Here is a 20,875-nt window from a genome sequence, read left to right as displayed (position 1 = left end):
TCTTATTATACAATAGAAATTTTATTAGCAGTAGAACAAAGGGCTTAAAACTGGAATGATTTTTATTTATGGCGCAAGTAAAACAACTTAAAAAAAAAGTAAGACTAATTTTGGAAATACTCTTTTTCTCTGGGTCATTGTGCCCTACACGTTATTTTGAAATAAAAATATTTAAAAGAAACTTTACGTAGTTGGAAATTGGCAAATTATAGGAAACTATAGACCTGCTAAGTCCTGAGGCCCAATTAAGAAATAAGTTGATTGCCACTAAGGGTAGGGAGTTGTTACAGAGGAAGAAATTTTTTTGTTGTTACAAAGTAAACCTTCTTGGCTTTGGGGAAGATCTCCTGAGTTTAACTTTCTCACATGTTTAGAACCAGTCATTCTATAGGCCACGATTTCTTTGAGATACCCAGCCAAATATAAGATTTACAGTGAGACTGAGGGATCTAAAATGCTATTTTTTCTGATGTGTCAGCAAATATGTTCTACCATTCAGTGGGTTGTCTTTTTATTTTGTTGATGGTTTTCTTTGCTGTGCAAAAACTTTTTAATGTGACGTAGTCCCATTTGTTTATTTTTTCTTTTGTTTTCCTTGCCTGAGAAGATATATCAGAAAAAATATTGCTATGAGACATGTCCAAGATTTTACTGCCTATGTTTTCTTCTAGGCTTTTTATAGATTTGAGCCTAACATTTACATCTTTATAATCCATTTTGAATTTATTCTTGTGTGTGGAGTCATGAAGGTGGGTTTAGTTTCATTTTTCTGCACATATCTGTCTAATTTTCTCAGAGCCATTTATTGAAAAAACTATCTTTACCCCACTGTATGTGCTTGCTTTCTATGTCAAATATTAATTGTTGTAAAGTTGTGGGTTTATTTCTGGGCTCTCTATTCTGTGTCATTGATCTGTCTGTTTTTATATTTGCTATGGGGTTCTTATCCAAAATTTATAAAGTACTTACAAAATTGACCCCCCCCAAAAAAACAATCCAATTAAAAATGGGAAAAGGACCTAAATAGACAGTTCTCCAAAGAAGACAGATGGTCAACAGACATATGAAAAGATGCTCAATGTCACTAATGATCAGAGAAATGGAAATTAAAACCACAATCACTTCACACCTGTCAGAATGGCCATCATCAATAAATCAAAAGACAACAAGTGCTCGTGAGGATGTGGAGAAAAGGGAATCCTGGTGCACTTAGTGGGGACACAGATTGGTGCAGCCACTGTGGAAAGCAGTATGGAGTTACCTCAAAAAATTAAAAATGGCTCTGCCTTATGACTCGGAGATTCCCTTCTGGGAATTTATTCAAAGAAACCCAAAACACTGATTTGAAAGAATGTAAGCACCCCTGTGTTCACAGTAGTATTATTTACAATCGCCAAGATATAGAAGCAGCTCGAGTGTCCATCCATGTGGGAGTGGACAAAACAGCTATGGACATTTACACAGTGAGAGACTACTTGGCTGTAAAAAGGAAGAAAATTTTATCCTTTGTGACAACATGGATGGACCTGGAGAATATTATGCTCAGTGAAATAAGTCAGTCAGAGAAAGTCAGATATATATGACTTCATTCGTATGTGGAATCTAATGAACAAACAACTAACAAACAAAATACAGACAGACTCATAGACAGAGAGCAGGCCGCCAGCTCTGATGGGGGAGGCTGGGAGGTGGAGGAATGGAACGAAAAAGAAAAGGACTCGTGAACCCAGACAACAGTGTGGCGGTGGTGGGGGACGAGGGGGCGGGCGGAGCTGGAAGAAGGTAGGAGGGGGATACATGAAAATGGAAATAAAACAGAATTTAAAAATAGATATATAAATAAGTAAAATGCTATTTTTTTCCTCCAAAGCAGCATGGAAGACTAGGAAAAACCGAAGCAGGAGCTGAGAGCTACTGTCCAGGTCCCAGCTCTGCCCGTGGGTGGCCAGGTCTGCGGCCGAGGCGAGCTGCTTCATCTCTCTCTGAAGACCCCGAAGAGTTCTTCTACTTGGAAGACGAAGTTATCGTCAAAAAGGGCCAGCTCTAAGGCACAGGTCAGGAAATAGAGTTAATATGATCGTAATAACTATATATGGGTCCAGGTGGGTACTAGACTTACCAGATTGGTCACTTCCTTTGGTATATAAATGTCTAATCACTAGCTTGTACACCTGAAACTAATATGATATTGTATGTCAAATGTAACTAAAAAAAAATAAAGTTAAAGCAAAACTCTAAAAAATATTTTAAAAATAAATTTTAAAAAGGCAGGCACAAGATAAGCCTAGAGTTAACATTGCCCTTAGCAACAGACATTAAGTTGGTCCTATTTCTTAGATGATACAAAGCTGACAAATCTTTCTTGACTCTCATATTCCTCACAAAGGTAATCTTATTGTTCTGCACAGTCTAAGTTAAGTTCTGGAATCATCTGAGCTCCCTCTCTCATGACAATTCACTATCACCAGGGATGACGACAGCTTCCTAGTGTGTTTCACCTCTGGGCCATTGTTTCCATTGCTGGTCCAGGCACTCATCCCCTCATGCCAGGGTCCTGACGGTGCATGTCCGCTGAACTGTTGTTCCAGCTGCCAGGTCTCTCACCCTGTGCTCCCAGGACAGTGTCACCGTCACAAGATACATGTCAAAGTCCAGCATGATATCCTGTCATGAACCTTTACTCTCTCTATCAATTGCACAACCTAGTTTCACAGTAGAGATCAAAATAAAAACATTTGCTTTACAGGCAACTTTCCTCAAACATTCACATAAGTAAATATGTATTTTTAAGCACATCAATTATCTGCTTACAAAACTATCATGACTGATTATATTGTACTAGCCAAACTGATTACACAAAAAAACCCAGCAGCTGTCTTATATGAGAAGACTACATATATAAAACCTATGTGTATATGAATAGCTCAATAAATTTCATACCACTACATTCTGAAAAATGCAATTGTATGTGTGTATGCAGCCACAGATACACTGGGATAGATGAAAGAGAAAGAGAAACCTAGCACCTACGGGAGAGAGAGAAAATCACATTTGTTTCTATTGTCTGGAATCCAGTCAAGGCTTAACATTCACAGAGTGGGTGCTCCACTGAGGAAGGAGGAGGGCTTTGTAAATATGTTCACTGGCAAATCATAACCGAAAGCACTTAGAAGACGTTTACAATAATTCTTATCCTTTGGATGTGAGGATGCAATTAACAACATTTTAGAGCATCCTCACAATAGAAAAAGGATAACAGTTTTGAGGATCTCTTTGTTGCCTGAAGTTAAAATGCAAAGTATAATACAATGATTGTCATTCCACAATTTTAGAAAAGTGACAATTACTTCACAGGCTCAATGATGCTTAGTGATTCAAAAGTTGGCCTCCACCTTCCCAAAACCCACCTTTTACTTAAAAAAAAACCTTCTGCAAAATAAGCCACCCAACCCACTTGGTGTCCCCTAAGGCAGCGCGCACATTACCACCCGCACACCTGAGCCCACACGGTGCCCTCCGTGGGACGACCTTCCCTCACGCTCCTTACCAGTCCTCACCTTCCAGAACACTCAGACCCTTGCTTTTCCTGAAACCCTTCTCACTGGCTGACGCCCTGGGGCACTCTGCCCCTCTGAATGCCTACTGACCTTTTCTTTGTATCCCCACCTCAAAACTGACTTACAGAACCTTAGGACCTTACTTCTTTTTGAGATTGCTGAATTTTCTTTCTCACCAGGTGACAAAAATCCATCTAGGGCCTTCTATCTCCCCAGGATCTAGTAGATTCTGAATAAATAGTCATTGTTGACATAATAGTATGAGTTATATAACAATCACAAAAGAGAAAGTAAAACTTTCCTTCTGACTGCGTGACACATCAAGAATAAACAAATATTATAGCTATTCAAACTGGCTGGCAAGCAGGACGCAAGTGGCAGATAACGTGTCTTTGCTCTTTACGACACGTTCCAACAATACAGAATGCTACTACCAAAAGTGCAAATTTGATAGCTCCTAAAGGGAAGTAAAGTTTACAAGCCTGTTGTCACACAAAATCTCAGTTCCCCAAACACTAACCTAGTGAAGAGAAGAAAAGCATTAAGTCATCCTATCTTCCCTTTCATGTAAGGAACACAAATGTACATATTTGATAATCTTGACAAAGTACCAGTTCCTCCTTAAATAGAAATGTCTCTTTCAATGCACATGGTATAGCTATGGACACCTACCTGATTACTGTACAAGTGCTCCCAACCATAAATGGTAGCAAAGGGCACTTCTTCAAGGTCACTCATAACTACTAGAAACATCTTAAGTATCCATTTGTTTACGTGGTTTAAAATCAAAAGTTATATGACATTTGCCTTAGAGCAAGCCTCTGTCAAAAGACTTATACACACATGCACAGTCACTAGTATCCTGTGATTAGTGCTAATACATATTTTATGTATACTTTATGAGATGGGAATAAATGCTACCACTGTTCTCAAAAAGCTCTGCCATAAATCTATCCTACTGTGCAATTATATTTATTATAATTGCCCATGACAAAGACACTGACTTCTTAAATATTCCCAGTATAAACAACCAAATGAATTAGTCAGCACTATTCTTTAACTTGTTAACAGAAAGGGCACTTGAAGCAACACCAGTGAAAGCGAGGTGGGACGCATTGACTCTGAATAACCCAGCAACAGGAAAGCCCCAGCTGAGCTTTAGGATCAGCTCAGAGGGAGCTCCGTCAGGACAAGATGGCATCTTCGCTTCTACAGCTGGGCTTCGCTCTTCCTTCCTGAACTCTGCCTTCTGACACTTAACTCCTTGCCATGCCACAAAAAGGGACTATTTGACAGTTATAGTTTTCAAAATTCTCAACAGAACAAATCACACTCTTCCAGCTTGGGGTCAGGCACCCACCCTAGTGGCCACGGTCCCATGTTTGGCTGTTCCACACTGGCACTAATAGCTGGACTGGCAGGAAAACCAGTAAGTTCTCCAGAGGGCAGTCAATTTCCCTGAAGTGGGATGGAGGGCTTGTTTGCCTGCCCATAAATACCACCACTAATCAAGAAACCCACTTTATATCTACTGTGAAAGCTTATCTAAGCAGTCTTGAACCTGGTTAATAAATTACATTCTAAAAGCTCACTTTTTCGAGTCTTAAGTGAATGATCTCTTATGTGGTACTTAAAGTGCATTTTGTGAGAGACGAAATGTGGAGACCAGTTTCTCTGGCCACTCTTTAAAGGCCTACTAAACTCATGACTTATCTGAAGGATAATGTTAATAATATTTTTTAAAATTAATTAATTTATTTATCTTTAGAAGGGAAGGGAAGGAGAGAAATATCAATGTATGGTTGCTTCTTGTGCATCCCCTGCTGGGAACTGACCCCTGCTAGGAACTAGCCTGCAACCCAGGCATGTGCCCTGACGGGAATCAAACCATGATCTTTTGGTTCGCAGGCCCGTGCTCAAGCCACTGAGCTACACCAGCCAGGGCTGATATTTCTAATATTATACTCAAACCCCATTCATAACATTGTTCCTATAGGGAAATGTATTTGAGATTCCACCTAGAACAAGAAAAAGATGCTCAATGTGATCCATTTACTCTGTATCTAGTGGTGACAGTGGCTTGCACGGTGCACACATTGTTTTACATTTAATTTGTACGTGACACAGCAAGACAGGTGTTAAAAACTGCACTAAATCCATGAGGAAACTGGGGGGTCAAGAAGGTTTTGGTGCCTGAAATCAATTGTCAAGATCAGTGAAAGCCAGATTCAAAGGCATATATGTTTGACCCCAACGCGGAAACTATAATGTCTACTACGGTAGCCGGGTAGGAGTGGGGTTACATTTGAGGAGGCAGAGAGCTCATGTTTCAGACTCTGTGAATGTCTAGGTTGCTGCGCAGGGAGGGACTGGTGGGCCGTCACAGTCTCCAGTCAGATACTAACTTCCTGAATCTTCTTGAGAAGGGACTTTTCTGTGGCAGAGCAAAAGAATGTATTTCTCAGCAAGCCTAAAACTCTACTGATCCTTCATTTAGCTTACATGAAGATCACCTGGCAAATCAAGCATCTTCATTAAATAAATAGCATCTTCATTAAATAAATAGCATCTTCATTAAATAAATAGCATCTTCATTAAATAGCATCTTCATTAAAAGTTTCTTTTGCCCTACTGAATAAAAAGAGTACTACCTATGAAAATGCCTTCTAAGGTGTTACAAAGAAACTCACTAACACAAAAATAATTCACTCATGTGACTCAGTTCTGCCAACGTAAGTCGGGCAATGCATTTAACGTCATTCACTGTGCTTTACACTTAAAAACATTAAAAAATATTTTATTTATTTATCTTTAGAGGCAAAGAGAAGGAAAGAGGGAGAGAAATATCAGTGTATGGTTGCCTTTCATGAGTCCCCTGCTGGAAACTGGCCTGCAACCCAGGCATGTGTCCTGACTGGGAATTGAACTGTGATCCTTTGGTTCGCAGGCCCGCGCTCAGTCCACTGAGCTACACCAGCCAGGGCTAAAAACATTTTTGCTTATGCAGTACTTAACACACATAAGAGAATATATTCAATATATCTGTCAGGAAAAATAACTTCAACGTCAATAGTTATGAACCCACCACCCAACCTGAAGAGCAGACCGTTACCAGTAGGCCACAGTGGCTCTGGGCGCTCCTTCCTGACCGACTGAGGCTGCAACCATTTCTTTCTGTGAGTGCTGGACAAAAAGGTCTGAAAGCCCTTGGTTCAAGATGGGACTTTAAGAATAAATTCATCCTGCGCCTTTTGAAATGAAAGCGAATAAGTGGTCAGAAATAACAAGACAGAAAACAAGCTGAATTCATAAAGGAAGGGAGCAGCTTTGTTATTGCTTTAACCTAGAAACTGCGCGTCAGACCTCCAGGCGCTTTGGTTTCGCTCCTGGTCCGAAGCCAGGACGAGACACTAGGAATATAAAATCAGGTTAGGTCTCCTGAACACCCGGCGGATTACGAGGCACAGGACCTGATATACAAACTCCAGATTATTCCAAATTGAGGTAATGCATTACTAAGCCAAGATACACTGGTTCTCCCATGCATAGCCTTAAACATGTCAGATACCATAAAGAAAAAAAAAAAGGAAAGGAAAAGAGAACTCTAACAATAAATGGCAATTCATGTGTCATGAAGAAAAGAACCAATAACATCAGGGGGAAAAATCAAATAAAATGGTCAATAATTTACTAAGAGTTTAATTTGTTTGTAATAGTGTGTTAAGCAATTTATATTATGGGGGAACAGTTAAGATATGTCAACTGTAAAGTCAAAGAATTTATAATATATGCCAAAAGAAAGGCCATATAGCCTAAAGTACCAAATGAACCAGTATAAGTTGTTTCACTAAGAACACAAACTGAGAATAAGGAAATCCACCATGTGTGACAAATTAAACGGTGTAGGAAATACATGCTGTCCTGGCTGGTGTGGCCCCACAGGGCATCGTCCCGCAAAGCAAAAGGTCGAGGTCCAATTCCCAGTTGGGGCACATGCCTGGGTTGAAGGTTTGGTCCTGGATCTTGTGTTTACAAGAGGCAACTGATCGATTTATTTTTTCTCTCACATCAATTTTCTTTTCCTCTCTTTCTACTTCTCTTACCCTCTCTCTAAAAATAAATACATAAAATCTCTATAAATACATGCTCAGGAAGAAGAGGAAAGGGGAAGAAAAGCTTGACTAACATAAGGCAATGACACAAAGAACATCTTAAGAGTGGCAATACAACAAAGTGAGGACACCTGCATGAGCACAGCTCACGGATTATCAAAGTGGCCCTTTCCTGGGGCGCTGACCCTCTGCCTTGTCCTGTAGTTACTGGGACACATGGCATCCTACCCTAAGACTCCCGAAGGCTGGGTCCGGGACTTGGATTATTTTAAACCTCCAGATGTCCAGGCCTTAACACATGTTCTACAAAGGGTTGGAGATTTAAAAAAAATAAAGGGTCAACACGGTCAAACTTAAATACCTTAAGAAAATGCCTTATTTGAAGCAATAATCTCTGGTGAAGGTTTGCCTCTTCCATGTAAGAAAAAGATACAGTACAACAATTGTAATATACCAGTTCAGGCTAAATTAGGCTGCAGCAACAAATAGCATCAGTATTTTGGAGGCCAATGACCTTGGGGAAAGGTTTCTTTCTGACTCCTGTTTGTTTCCTTGCAGGCGAGCTGTGACTGGCCTCCATGTCCTCTTCACTCTGCCACCAAGGCAGAAGCAGCTCCCCTCACCGAGACACGCTGGTCTCACGGCAAAGAGAACAGAGAGATGGCACAACCAGGCCTTGTCTATCAAAGCTTCTCAGAAATGGCATGTGTCGTCGTTCACGTTTCATGGGCCACACTGAGTCCTCGGGCCATGGCGTGGGGATCCACCCTGGACGGGGTGGGAAAGCATAATCCTCACACAGGGGTAGGAGGGGGGTAGGAAGGAAGAGCAAATGTTTGACAAGAACATAATCACCACAAAGGCAATAGATAATAGCTAGAGAAATGTTTTCTTCCTTCCATTAATGATAAAAAAAAATGTGTCCAATTATAAAAGGCAGTCCCCCCACATCTATGGTACTTTATGCTGTCTTTGTAACCTTTCAGAGGTTGTGCTAACTGTGTCCTCACACCATCCCAGCAGGACCTGCCCAGGGCACAGCAGCACCTGAACTCCAGAACTCCAGGTGTGGTGTTCTCTCTCCGAAGCCAGCCTTCCAGGCCTCCAGTTCACTGCGAGATGGAGATAATCCTAGAGTCTTGCTAAGAAGCTTTTTGAGAGATTAAGTAAAGTGAGGTACACACAAACACATGGAAGCGCCCAGTAAATATAGGACCGCATTATTATTGTAATATGTGTTTCCTAATCTTTACATTTTAATCATAAAGCATAGAAGATACATTTACTAATGATGTTTCCTTTACTTTTCAAGACCGTAAGCTCCTCTCCTCTTACAGTTTTTTTCTATGGACGTAGGTGCCTTTCTCGGCTTCTATTATCTGTTCGCTCCCTGATGGGTTGATTTTTAAGACTCGAAATGTTTTGGAAAGCAGAATTATTAACAATTTTTACTTCTCTCCAAAATAAGGAAAATTAAGAAAAAATGAAGGTATTCAGAATCTTTATTTGAAGGATGATATAGATTACAGTATGGCCCCCAGCTGAGAATGAATAAAGGGCTGAGCATGGAAGACCCTCTACCTTCTGCCCCCTGCCGTCATTGGCACTACTGCCAGGGCCCAGCTGCAGTCCACTGAACTACAAGGCCAGCCTTTCCCCAGAATGGGATGTTCCCTTCCCACTTCTGCCCCTTTGCTCAAGCTGTCTCTTCTACCTAGTGTTCCTTCCCTAAAGTGCCATCGCAACTCTATTCAAATATCCTGCACAAGTAATTCGGTAAGTGCACCACACTCAGTTCATGAACAAAGATGCTCATTACAGGGAAAAGTTGAGAGCAACTAAAATGCCCACTAATGTAGTTAAGTACATCGTAAACTACATATTCATATAATGCTATATAACAATACCAAAGAATGATATGGATGTATATTTATTGATGTGGCATGGTGTTGATATACTGTCAATTAAATCAGGTTTCAGAATAATATTTATAATGCTCCATTTTAGGGAGGAAAAAAACTGTGTGTCTGATCTAGGCACAGAGAGAGTATGGCAGAATATAAAAACCCCTAAGATTAATAATGATATCTCTGGGTAGTGATAATATTGATGAGTTTTCTACTCTTAATAATTTCTACATTTTTAAAGTTCCAAATAGCATTGTTCATTTTTATAATTTTTAGAAAGTTATTTTAGATCAAAGGCATTCATCGTTAAATACACAGTTCCAATGCCACCTGCTTCGGAAGCCCTCCCTGACCAGCCCACTCTGGCCACGCAGGTAGCTTCTCTCTCCCGAATGTTCCCTGAGTATTTAATACAGGGTGGGGTAAAAGTAAGTTAATAGCTGTTCGTATAGAAAATAATACAATAATTATAATACAAGAATAAACTGTGTTTTGCATACTCACAACTGTAAACCTAATTTTGCCCCACCTGGTATATTTCTTATAACCTCAACCACATTTGTTTGGAAATGATAACTTTGTGCGTTCAGGCTTGATCGTCAACTCCCAAGATGGAGTAAGCCTGACTTATTCATATGGGAATTCACCATCAGAACCCACGACTCCCAAGTATCCAGCAAACCACTGAGTGTGTTGATTTAAACCCAATGTGAGGTTGTACAATTTAAACATTTGAAGATTATATACCTAGTAGCTCCCTAGTCAAAATTTCATCTATACTAGAGGTGTTCACTACATAGCATAAGGTCCACTCTGATGAGAGAAATTACAAATTGGAACATTCTACCTGGGTGAAAATGTCTCTGTTAATTATTACTTCCATGTTTGCTTTCAAAGCTACCAAGATACCCTATTCAACTTGATTAAGACAGAGGTCAATATTTCCTAATCCAGAGGCAAGTCTCTCAGATTTCTATCCACAAGTTTCTGCTTGAAATGGACAAGAATAACTTTTGCAACAATCCAAGTTCATCCCTGGCTCAGTAGAAACCATAAATGCCTATGGTGCTAAGAAGAAATAAGGAAAATAATTTTTTAAGATTACATAAGGGAACTGACGTGAATGAATGTTTTGAAATATCCAAGACATTTTTTAAAGGTTCAATAAAAAATGTGCTTTGAAAACTAGGTGGGTGAGATTTAAAATAAAAACAACCACCACAATCTTAGCTGTTACTTAGCAATTTCAGGCTTCAATTGTTCCCTTCTAAAGGGCAAGTTAGAAGAATGAAGAAACTGCTTCTTAGAAGAAACACGGAAATATCTGATCCAGGTTCCTGTCTTCTCTCCATTTTATTCTGTAAGGTTTTATACAAGCCCCTGTGATCTTTAAACTGCCCAGATTTTGTTCTGTTTTGTCTCTCTCTCTGGAGACAATTCACTTTCATGAGAACTTAATTTCTGAATCAAAAAGGAAAGCCTCATGCCATATAAGAATTTTCTTACAGGTAGTCAAAAGAATTCTGGAGGGCTAACAAAATTTTACTTACTGATGATTTAAAAAAATTCTCGTCATCTTGGCTTCCTATAAGTTACTGGCTTTTCCCATTGTTCCAGTACATTTCTGTCACCTGTCATGAGGAGAAGGAATATGGTTAGTTATATGTCACATAAAAACCATTTCTTGGTTTCTACATTAGTCTTTTTCCTTCCTTTATACCCAAAACACAGAGAAAAGAAAATATTTGCCTCTTCTTTTCTTTTCAATCAAAAAGGAAGAAGAGAATAGCATAGAAGATTACCACAAGAGAAACAAAAATTAAACAGCAGTATTTCTACTGTTGGTTTTGGGATGGAGATCACCAGTAATACCCACCCTTTTGTGTTCTGGAGGAGATCTGTAGTCTGTTTCCTCAGAAGAAAACAGTATGAAGGAACTCACTTTCTGTCTGTCCTCCCCAATCCCTTCCTTCCTTCTTCTCAAACCTGAGAGACTAATTTGCCTGGGAAGACTAGAAAAAGGGCTGGCTCAGTGCTTGGCCACTGCACTGCGCTAGGCCGAAGGGGCCACCTGGAGCCCACTCATTTCCACACAGCAAACAAGACAACGGGCTTCCTGCTTCTGAGAGGCCAGCCAGCTCTGTCTGCCCCAGCTTCTCTCCAGCTGTCGCTGGGTGACTAGGTCAGGGTTTCTAGGACCCAATGCATGTTTTAGAGAAGGAAGTAACTGGCACTTCTGTGTTCTCTAATTCTGCTTTATCAGTAATTATGGTACTATGTTGACTCCCATTTGAATGCTTGCTCTATTTCTCAAAAGTGTTGAAAACTTACAGGATAGGAAAGGTAAATAATTAGGCAACCCAAACCACCAAAAGACGATGCACAGAGGTACAACCTTGGTGCCAGGTCCTACCGCTATAGACACAGACAGTAGTGTGGTGACAGCTGGAGGGAAAGAGGGGTGAGGGTGTGGTGGAGGTGGGCAAAAAGGGGAAAATGGGCACAACTGCAACAGGGTAAACAATAAAAAATAAAGTTAAAAAAGAATTCCTACCGCTTAGTAGCCATGTGAGCTTGGGAAAATCATTTCAGCTTTTCCCAATCTCAATTTCTTCGTTTCTGAAAAAGGATCAAATGCCTCCTACTATACCGTGTGGTTTTAAGTATCAAATACAATGAAAAATACCATCTGCCAAAGTCAAGTGCGCTGCGATCTGACAAGGACATTATCTCAGCATCAAGAACACCGAATACCTAATGATCAGACTTGCTATTTTGTCCGTATGTCCAACCCAAATGCTGGAGATTTATATAACTCATGAAATAATGGAATATGCCCAGCAAAGTACCTCCCTTTTTCCAAGAGGACGTCAGTCAGAATATTTTACTTTTTGTCTTTTAATTTCATAACATTATAGGGTCTACAACCCAGGAATAGAAAGTTCCGCTTTATTTCCCTTCACAGAAGGGCACCCAATGAAAACATTCAACTTCTACCTGTCAGGATGCAACTAATCACTCATTTCAGATGAAGAACACTTGGCTCCAAGTAGACAACACATAAAATAAGGATCTACCAACTTTATTCGTCTGAAGCCTCAGTGTTAAGTCACTTAGAGAGATTAACAATAATTGTAAAATGACTTCATACACTGATGTGCCATGAGAGACAGAGTCGCTTCAGTTATAGAATAGACAGAAACCTCAGGTTATCCAAACCGCTCGGTGGTTGTATACGGTATGTGGGTGACATAGAGGAGGGAGAAAACGAAGCAAACACCACGTAAATCTACAGGGTTTCCTAGTAACAAAGAAAGAACTTGCCAACATCAGTAAGAATAGCAGGGAAGGACTGGGGAGTCAAGGAACATGCTCACTGGCTAGCTATAGCTTTAGCTGCCTGGTCACTTGGCATTGTTTAGATGCCTTTTAAAATGATGGGAAATGCAGAAGATTTCATTACTGGTTTAAAATAAATAAGCTTGAACTCTACCTCTGCTATTTAACTGCAGTGTGGTCTTTGCTAGGCAATTTAATCCTTCTGAGCCTCAGTTTCCAAGTCTATGAAATATCTTGGAGAGTAGTTATTTAGATTAGAGATGATGCAGTATAGTGCCCATCATAGGGCACTATATGTCCCCAAAATATGACTGCAGCTACTGTTCTCTAGTCCAAGTATGACAGTCTATCAAATTCATGGTCACCACTGCAATTATGGTACACAGTCCATTAAATTCAGAGCCTTCCCCTGTGTGAACATCTTGAGAGATGTTCAAATCATACTTTGGGCAACAATATAAAACTTTTCTATTTTGCTCTGAAGTGTGAAATAAAAATCCCCACCCTAGTTGGTAGCCTTTACTACGGTGCAAACAGAAAGCTCTAGGTATGCATTTGTTAGCATTCTTCATATCAGTGCTGAGGTTTTTTTATGATAAATTCTTAAAAGAAGTCATGAATCATTTCTATCAGTGCTAATTCTTCTGGCGTACACCGTAATGCCAAGTACTCAGCAGACGTCTACGGGGAATACAAGCCACACAGAGAATGGCAGGCACCCTACTACCTAGGCCAGCTTCACGTGACAGTCTAATCACTAGTGTGATTTGTAAGGTGTTTTCGAGAAAAAAAAAAAAAGGCCACACAGGTGAGGCAATACCAACATTTACACAGAATTTCCTATCTAAAAAGTGTTCCTTGACCCCTTCTAACGCATCCCCCACAGGACTCACCCAGTGACGCTGAGTGCTGGGAGTGAGTTGAGTACTCACTCTAAAATCAGTGTTCGGTTACTGCCCACAAGAAAATCTGTCTCATCTCAGTGTAGTCACTCCTGATTTCTGAACAAAAACCACTTTATTTTCTAGAGTGGAAAATATTTTAATAGATCCATGGAATCCAATTTATCCTCAAAGAGGTAATTTGCCACCACTATGGTTACTTAAAAGAATTCCAAGTGACTTCAACGACTGACTTTAATGAACTAACCATTTGGCAGAAGTCCCTGTGTTAAAGTATTGGAGCTGGGGAAAGGGGTGTAAGGTGGTTGAGATGAAGTTCATTTAAAAGAATGCAGAGCAAAGGCAGTATTACCAGAAGGTAAGCAATTAAGTTAGCTGATGCATTTAAAGGGAATGCTCTGAATATACAATATATAAGTCCTGCATGGGTTTATCCAATGCCCAGTATTTCTTATTCATACTTCATGCACAATGTTGAGATTCCATAACAATCACACAAATACGTGGCCAAAAAGAATACGCTCCTTTTGTAATGAATGGTCTCTTCTCTAGGGCAGCCTTGGCTCCCAAGGCAGAAGGAGTCTGGCGAGCATCAAAAGCAAGGGCACTCAGAGCTAAGAGGCTAGGGGATGGCATCTGCACTGGGGCTGCAGAAGTGGATAAAAGCTCTTACGCCCATAAGACATGATTGTTTTGGATTCTTGGGCTCTTTCCCCCTAAGGAGTTACCTCACTAAGAGGGTCTGGGCTGCCTCTATGGGAGACGGTGCCCTGTGGTCATTGAGAGCATGTGTTTTGCAATCACACAAAACCTCATTCCCCAGTCTTCTCTGAAGTCCTTGAGCATGTTGTTTAATTTCTCTAAGCCTCAGTTTCTTCCTCTATAGAACGGAAGTAATAGCAGTACTACAGCTAAATATTGCTACATGGGTTAAAAGACATGATGCCTGCAAACTTTAATAAGGGTCATGGCAAACAGTGAGTGCTCCTTAAATGTTGTTGCTACTATAAGAATACTGTCCTCATCCTTAGGAGGCAAAGCAAGTAGCAGGCGACAATCACATTCACTAAAGAAGAGCTGTCCTCCTAGGCTTAAATACGTTCCAGCTCACTTCACCAGGAGACCAACAAATGGATCGGGGTCAAGTTTCATTTGGGAAGAAAGTGCAAATTGCTCCTCTATCTTGGGAGAAAGTAAGAGTGGCAGCAGCTTTTGGCCAGTGGAAAAATAAAAAATGTTAATACCAGCCATATAGACACAAAACTGAATCTCTTGCTCGAGATTCCTCAGCTAATAAAGAGCAGAGCTGCAATGAAGTCAGGCTGCAAACCCAGGCAACCTGACTTCAATACTCGTCCTTACCCACTAAATGACACTGCCTTCTCATCAAGGAGAAAGAGCAGTAACCGAAGACTGATGGGGACCAGGGCAGGCCATGGAAAGGCAAGACATACCCCAGAATGATTGAAGAGAAGAGGGAAATTATACAAAGGGGCAGTCAACAGGGCCAAAGAGTAAAAGAACCAAAACTGCTACTGACTGCAAAAACAGTAATAGCGAGAGATCCTAAAAGGATGCACCATGAAAGTGAACTAGATTTGGAATTCAGCGCTTACTTAAAGACAATAGTGACCAGAAGACAGAAAGGCTGAGAAGATGATACTTAGGTCCTTTATACAACATAAGCCACATTATGACTTAGAAACGCCTGTTAGGGAGGGCGTCACACACTTAAAGTTCTAGCTGTCAAGGGAGGGCCCAATAGTGTGAGAGTTGCTTACTGAGAATTTCTACTACCTTTTTTCTTGCATTTCTATAGCCAAAGAGAGAAGGAAAAGCCACCTGGGGTTGTTGAATTCCCCGCAGGTCAGAAGGAGGAAAGAAGACAGAAGGGATGGAAAACATGCTCCTAGTTAAGTAAGAGGATGCACAGAGAGGAGGGTAAGATGAAGAAAAGCCATGTTCCTGGCCAGCTTCAAATGTGGCTGACTGCAGAATGGCTACCAGGATCCGGGTCTCTCATTATCCACGACTGTGGAATCCCCTCCCCTTGAGTGAGGATGGTGATGGGAGGACCTGATATTGGCTTGTAACCAACAGAACGAGGTAGAAATGATGGAATCCATGTGATTACATCACATAATATTGTACTGTCCACACTACTATAAGATCCTGTCCCCTGCTAGCTTCGAAGAAGCCAGGTGCCACAGGATGAGCTGCCCATCGTATGAGTCATGGGAGGGCCACTTCCAGGACACAGTCAACAAGAAAGTGAGGCACTCAGCCCAAGAGCCCACAAGAAGTTGCCAACAGTCACATGAGCTCAGAAGCAAATCCTTTCCAAGTAGAGCCTCAGATAAGAGAGCAGCCTAGCTGACATTTGACTGCAGCCTTAACCAAATACTGAGCTAAATCATGACTAGACTCCTGAGCCACAGAAACCGAGATAGATTGTACACCGATTAAGCTGCAAAGTTTGTAGTGATGTTGTTCTGTAACTACTGATGACTAATACAGAAGGGAAGTGAGGAGGAGTCCCTGATGCAGTCACATGTCCTTCTTAGAGGGGAGGGGAGAGGAAAGGAAGGCCGGGGACTGGGAGAGCGACCCAGGAATAAAATGTCTCCAACTTCTAGGCTTATCGTTTGGTCTTCCTTCGCTCTGAAAAATGCAGTGTTTCGGGTTGTAAAAATACATTTAAAAGCAGTGTTATTCAGTAATATTGATTTCGTGCTATAGAGATACTTCAATGCAGATAACTTAAGCTTCATGCTTTCTTATTCAAACTGTTATTAGTAATGATAGTTTCTTTAGTGTTACCTGAGCAAAAATTTCAAAATACTAAGAAAACCCCACACGTTTATATCACAATAAATTTAAAAGTAAAATTAACTTTTTCACCAGTACACGTAAGTGAATGGAGTCAGCCACCTGGCACCATCAGGTTCACAGACAAGAATAAACGACGGCTGTGGCCGGTGTGGCTCAGTGGGCTCGATGTCCTCCCGCAAACTGAAAGGTCGTAGGTTCGGTCCCCAATCAGGGCACATGTAAGAGACAGCCGAGTGCCATTTCTCTTTCACATGGAGATTTCTCTCCCTCTTCTTCTTGCTCCCTTCCCCACTCTCTAGAATCATTAAAAAAAAAAATAGATATGCTGGTATTTACATGCCGTGGTCCTTAGAACAATCCCAATAAAGGTAAGGCAGCTGTAGTATTATTCTCATTTTTAGAAAAAGAGCCTGAGGTTCAGAGAGGGACAATGACATCCCTAAGCTCACTTAATAAGTGGCGGGGCTTGACTTTAAACACAGCTCTTCTAGTAGAGCCAGAGTGTATGCTTTCCTCCCCCAGGCCACTAAGAAGTGAGAGTGATGGGAAAAGCCTCCAAGAATCTGCAGTGAGCAAAACTGAGGAGGAGAGGAGTCGCAAACACTGACAGTCACGCGGTGTGATGGGATGGCACGTGATGTGCCCGGGATAACTGGTTAAAAAGGGGGAGAGAGAAGAAAGAAAAATCAGACAACAGAGATGACAAACAGATGGCTGCGGAAATGATGAGAAGGAACACCAAGCAAAACAAAGAAATTGTAGGAAGCACTTGGTTACGGACTATGCCTAAACCAGTGGTTAGCAAACATCTTCTGTAAAGGACCAAACAGTATTTTAGGCTGTGCAGGGCACCTGATATCTTTTGCAGCTACTCAACTCTGTCATTATTGTGCAAAAGCAGCCAAGGGTAATAAATGGACATGACCACATGCCGATAAAACCGTATTTATAAAAACAGGTCTCAGGCCAGATTTGGCCTTCCAGCTGTAATTTGCTAACCTCTGGTCCAGACTATCGCCTGGCTTCCACAGGAAGCAGGTGAAATACTATAGAGACAAAGAGAAAGATGCTACGGCCACCATAAAAATATCTAGGGACAACATAACTATTCAGCTGGCAGCGAGTGGCAGGGGGCACCACTTCCACAAGCCCTTAGTCTATGGGGTGGGGGGATGGGGTCAGCACGGCCTTTTCATTAAGAGACTGAGTGATGCATTCGTTCAGTCTTAGTCTGTCCAAAGTTACTAACATTCAAAGAAACAATCTGTGTCGACGACGATGACTCACAGAACTGTTACATGGATGATTACAGGAAGAATCACCCCAGTGTTCCAAAAGCAAGAAAACTGTCACGAACAGAGGCAAGTGAATGAATCCAGGCTTCCACCGCTGGCAGTTCCTCCCCCGGGGAAACCTCCCTTCCTTTTCCTGTCTCATTTTCCTACCTAAATCTTACTCCTCATTTAGGTGTCAGTTTAAACATCTCTTCTCCAAGAAACTTTTCTCAAACACCCCAGACGAGGTCAAGACACCTGCCATAAACTCCTGTGACATGAACTTCTTCATTATTCTCAGGATACCCATAATTCCTCCCTAGCTCAACATCTACTTCCTGGCTAGACTACAAACTATGAAAAGCTACCTTGCTCAATGTCAAGGTACAAGGATGGTAATGAGAAGTTGATTAAATGGTGTTTCAAATAACACTCTTCAGAGAGGAACTAAATATATAGTTGGTGGTGATAGCAAAGCATGATTTTGCAGAGCAACTTTAGGGCTTTTCCAAACTATACCATGTATAATGTGATAAATCTGAAGAGAGAAGATTGTGTCAGTGAGAAGATTAGGTACCAGCAAGCAAACTGCCCTACATGTAAACAGAGTAAGAGCACACCACCCATCCCTAAATTTGTTCACATAGAAGCTACAAAGAAGTTTCTTTCATAGTCCTCAGTTAAAAAAAAAGCAAATGAGGTTTCAGCTAATGATAAAGTTTTCATTACCTTAGGCCCCAGCATATTCAGAGATATTTAGTGGGATATATTTAAAACAAGTGTCTGTACATTTTCTGCTTGTTTGAATAAATACACACAGCATATATAAAAGCACAAACATTCACACACACATAGAACTGCCTGAACTAAGTGAGAAAAAAGACATATTATAAGATGCTATATAGTATGATCCATTTTTATACATGAAAACAAAAAAAAATAACTAAAAGAATATATGCCTCCCAAACAGATGTGCCTGTGAGAAGGATCTGGATTAAGTTCATTCTCTTCCTTTTTCATTGTTAGGATATTCTTCTTTTTATACTATGATGACATATTTTTGTAAAGAGATTTTTTAAAAAATTATTTCCAACCAAAATCTCTTGCTGATTAGGCAACACTTCAAAGTTATTTAAAAGAAACATTACACACAGGGAGAATGTGGGACGGGACAGTGCTGTTATCATTCAACATAGCTGTGTTGACGGAGTATACAAAAATGTTCTGACCTCCTTAAATATTCATTCATTCCGACCAATGTCACAATGATGACACACTTTACCACGGTGAGCATCAGCAGACAGACGCTAAACAGCACCGATGCTGAGGGTGTTGATTTCTGTTTCAAACTACATTTTTACTTTTCCTGGAGCATGATGTATTTTAAGTTGGCCTAATTTTCCTCGGGTCTTGGACTCTGAGAACTGCACAACTTACCTGGCCAATTTTAGTGACCAAAATGCATTAGGGGGCAGATAGGAAACTTCTAAAGGGAGATCGCCTCTCCTCAAGGTTATTTATATAGGTCGGAAATTAGCAGCCAGACATTAGGAATGCTGAAGTGGTTACTGGAAATTTATTTCCAGTTTACCCTGGAGTCTTTAAATACATGCAACTAAGTATGTTAAACTTCAATCATGTGGTTTTCTTATATCAGTCTATACTTAAATCAGAGAGATTATTGAATGCCTCATCTTGAAGTTTGCTTTAAGGTAGTACATTTATTTTCACAAATACTAAGGATTTCATGAGTACTGTCTTGTTGTAAATAATGCCCAATTGGCCAGTAACAATAGTTTCATCCATTGTACATGACTTAAAGGTATTTTAAAATTAAGTGAGCACTAAAATTACAAATTAAATATGAGTTGGCACCTCTTTCTGATCTGAAATCAACCCCAAAAGCACATTCTTTCAGAGATTGTCTTTATGATGGCGGTGTAGCCCTCTATGCAATAACAATTTTAAACTGTGAACAAATATGAAATAAACTTTGAAGGCACTACAAAACAACCAAAACTAGGCAGAAACTGAATGATCTACTGCCCCTAACAGAAGAGAAACATACTGGGTGATAAGTTACATTTATACAGTTATCCCTGAGAGCACAGCCACGTCTGTGCCACGGCAGATGGAACTCATGCAGCAAACTACAGTCTTACTGGTCGGAAAAACGCTTTTGCCAGGAAGGCTGAAAAATGAGGAAGACAATCCCCAAAACAAGGAAGTCATGGAGGGTGAAGTTCCAAATTTACAAATAAATTCTACATGTGTTGGCAAAACCCCAAACTACAAAACTTCAAGGATCTAGGGGGGAGGGAAGGAACAGCAGTCGAAGAGTTTTTAGAAAGCTGCCAGATTTCAACAGCTGCCCATCAAAGAGGAGTTTAAAGCTCAACATATGCCAGGTTGTAGAGGCTCGGTAAAGGCCTCAGACTTGCCCTTTTTTTTCTTTTTATTTTAATCTTTATTATATCTTTTGCCATTACCATTTAGTGCACTTATACCCCTCTTCCCCCAGCAATCACTACACTGTTGTCCAAGTCCGCGAGTCCCTTTTCTTTCTTGCTCAATCCCTCTCCCCTCCTCCCCCCATCAGTGTCATCTGTTCTCCATCTATGAGTCTGTCTCTGATTTGCTTGTTTAATTTTTTCAGACTTGCCTTTGAATCCATGTAAGAACCATGGCTTAATAAACAAGGATCACTTATCCTGACTACGAATATTTCCCGGGAAATACAGACAAAATGGAAATAGTAAATCATAAAAATGAGCCTACGAAATATTCAAGTTGATTTGCCATTATGTTTACTGTTTGTTTCAACATAACAGAATCCCAAGTCTTTACGGTGTAGTATCCACAATGTCCAGCATACAATGAGCACTTCAGAGACAACCCTGGCCAGTGTGGCTCAGTTGGCTGGAGCATTGTCCAGGGGACTGAAAGGTTATA

General features: G+C 40.6%; 1 protein-coding gene across 1 annotated transcript in view; it reads right to left on the bottom strand.

Moving 5' to 3' along the window:
* Window positions 1-6,379: 6,379 nt before the first annotated feature.
* LOC119059998 (uncharacterized) overlaps window positions 6,380-20,875 on the bottom strand; it is a 182,473-nt gene continuing 167,977 nt past the window's right edge. The window contains exons 5-6 of the mRNA XM_053663963.1: window positions 11,127-11,207; window positions 6,380-8,781 (exon numbers count right to left, since the gene is read on the bottom strand). Of these exons, the coding sequence (XP_053519938.1) occupies window positions 11,169-11,207 (39 nt within the window). The 3' untranslated portion in view covers window positions 6,380-8,781; window positions 11,127-11,168. The remainder of the gene's footprint in view (window positions 8,782-11,126; window positions 11,208-20,875) is intronic.

The sequence above is a fragment of the Artibeus jamaicensis genome, unplaced genomic scaffold (assembly GCF_021234435.1).
Source record: "Artibeus jamaicensis isolate MK-2021 breed Jamaican fruit bat unplaced genomic scaffold, CSHL_Jam_final contig_332, whole genome shotgun sequence".
In the NCBI taxonomy this organism is placed as follows: domain Eukaryota; kingdom Metazoa; phylum Chordata; class Mammalia; order Chiroptera; family Phyllostomidae; genus Artibeus; species Artibeus jamaicensis.
The sequence above is the reverse complement of the archived record's forward strand: the minus strand, read 5'-3'. Positions and strand labels throughout refer to the sequence as shown.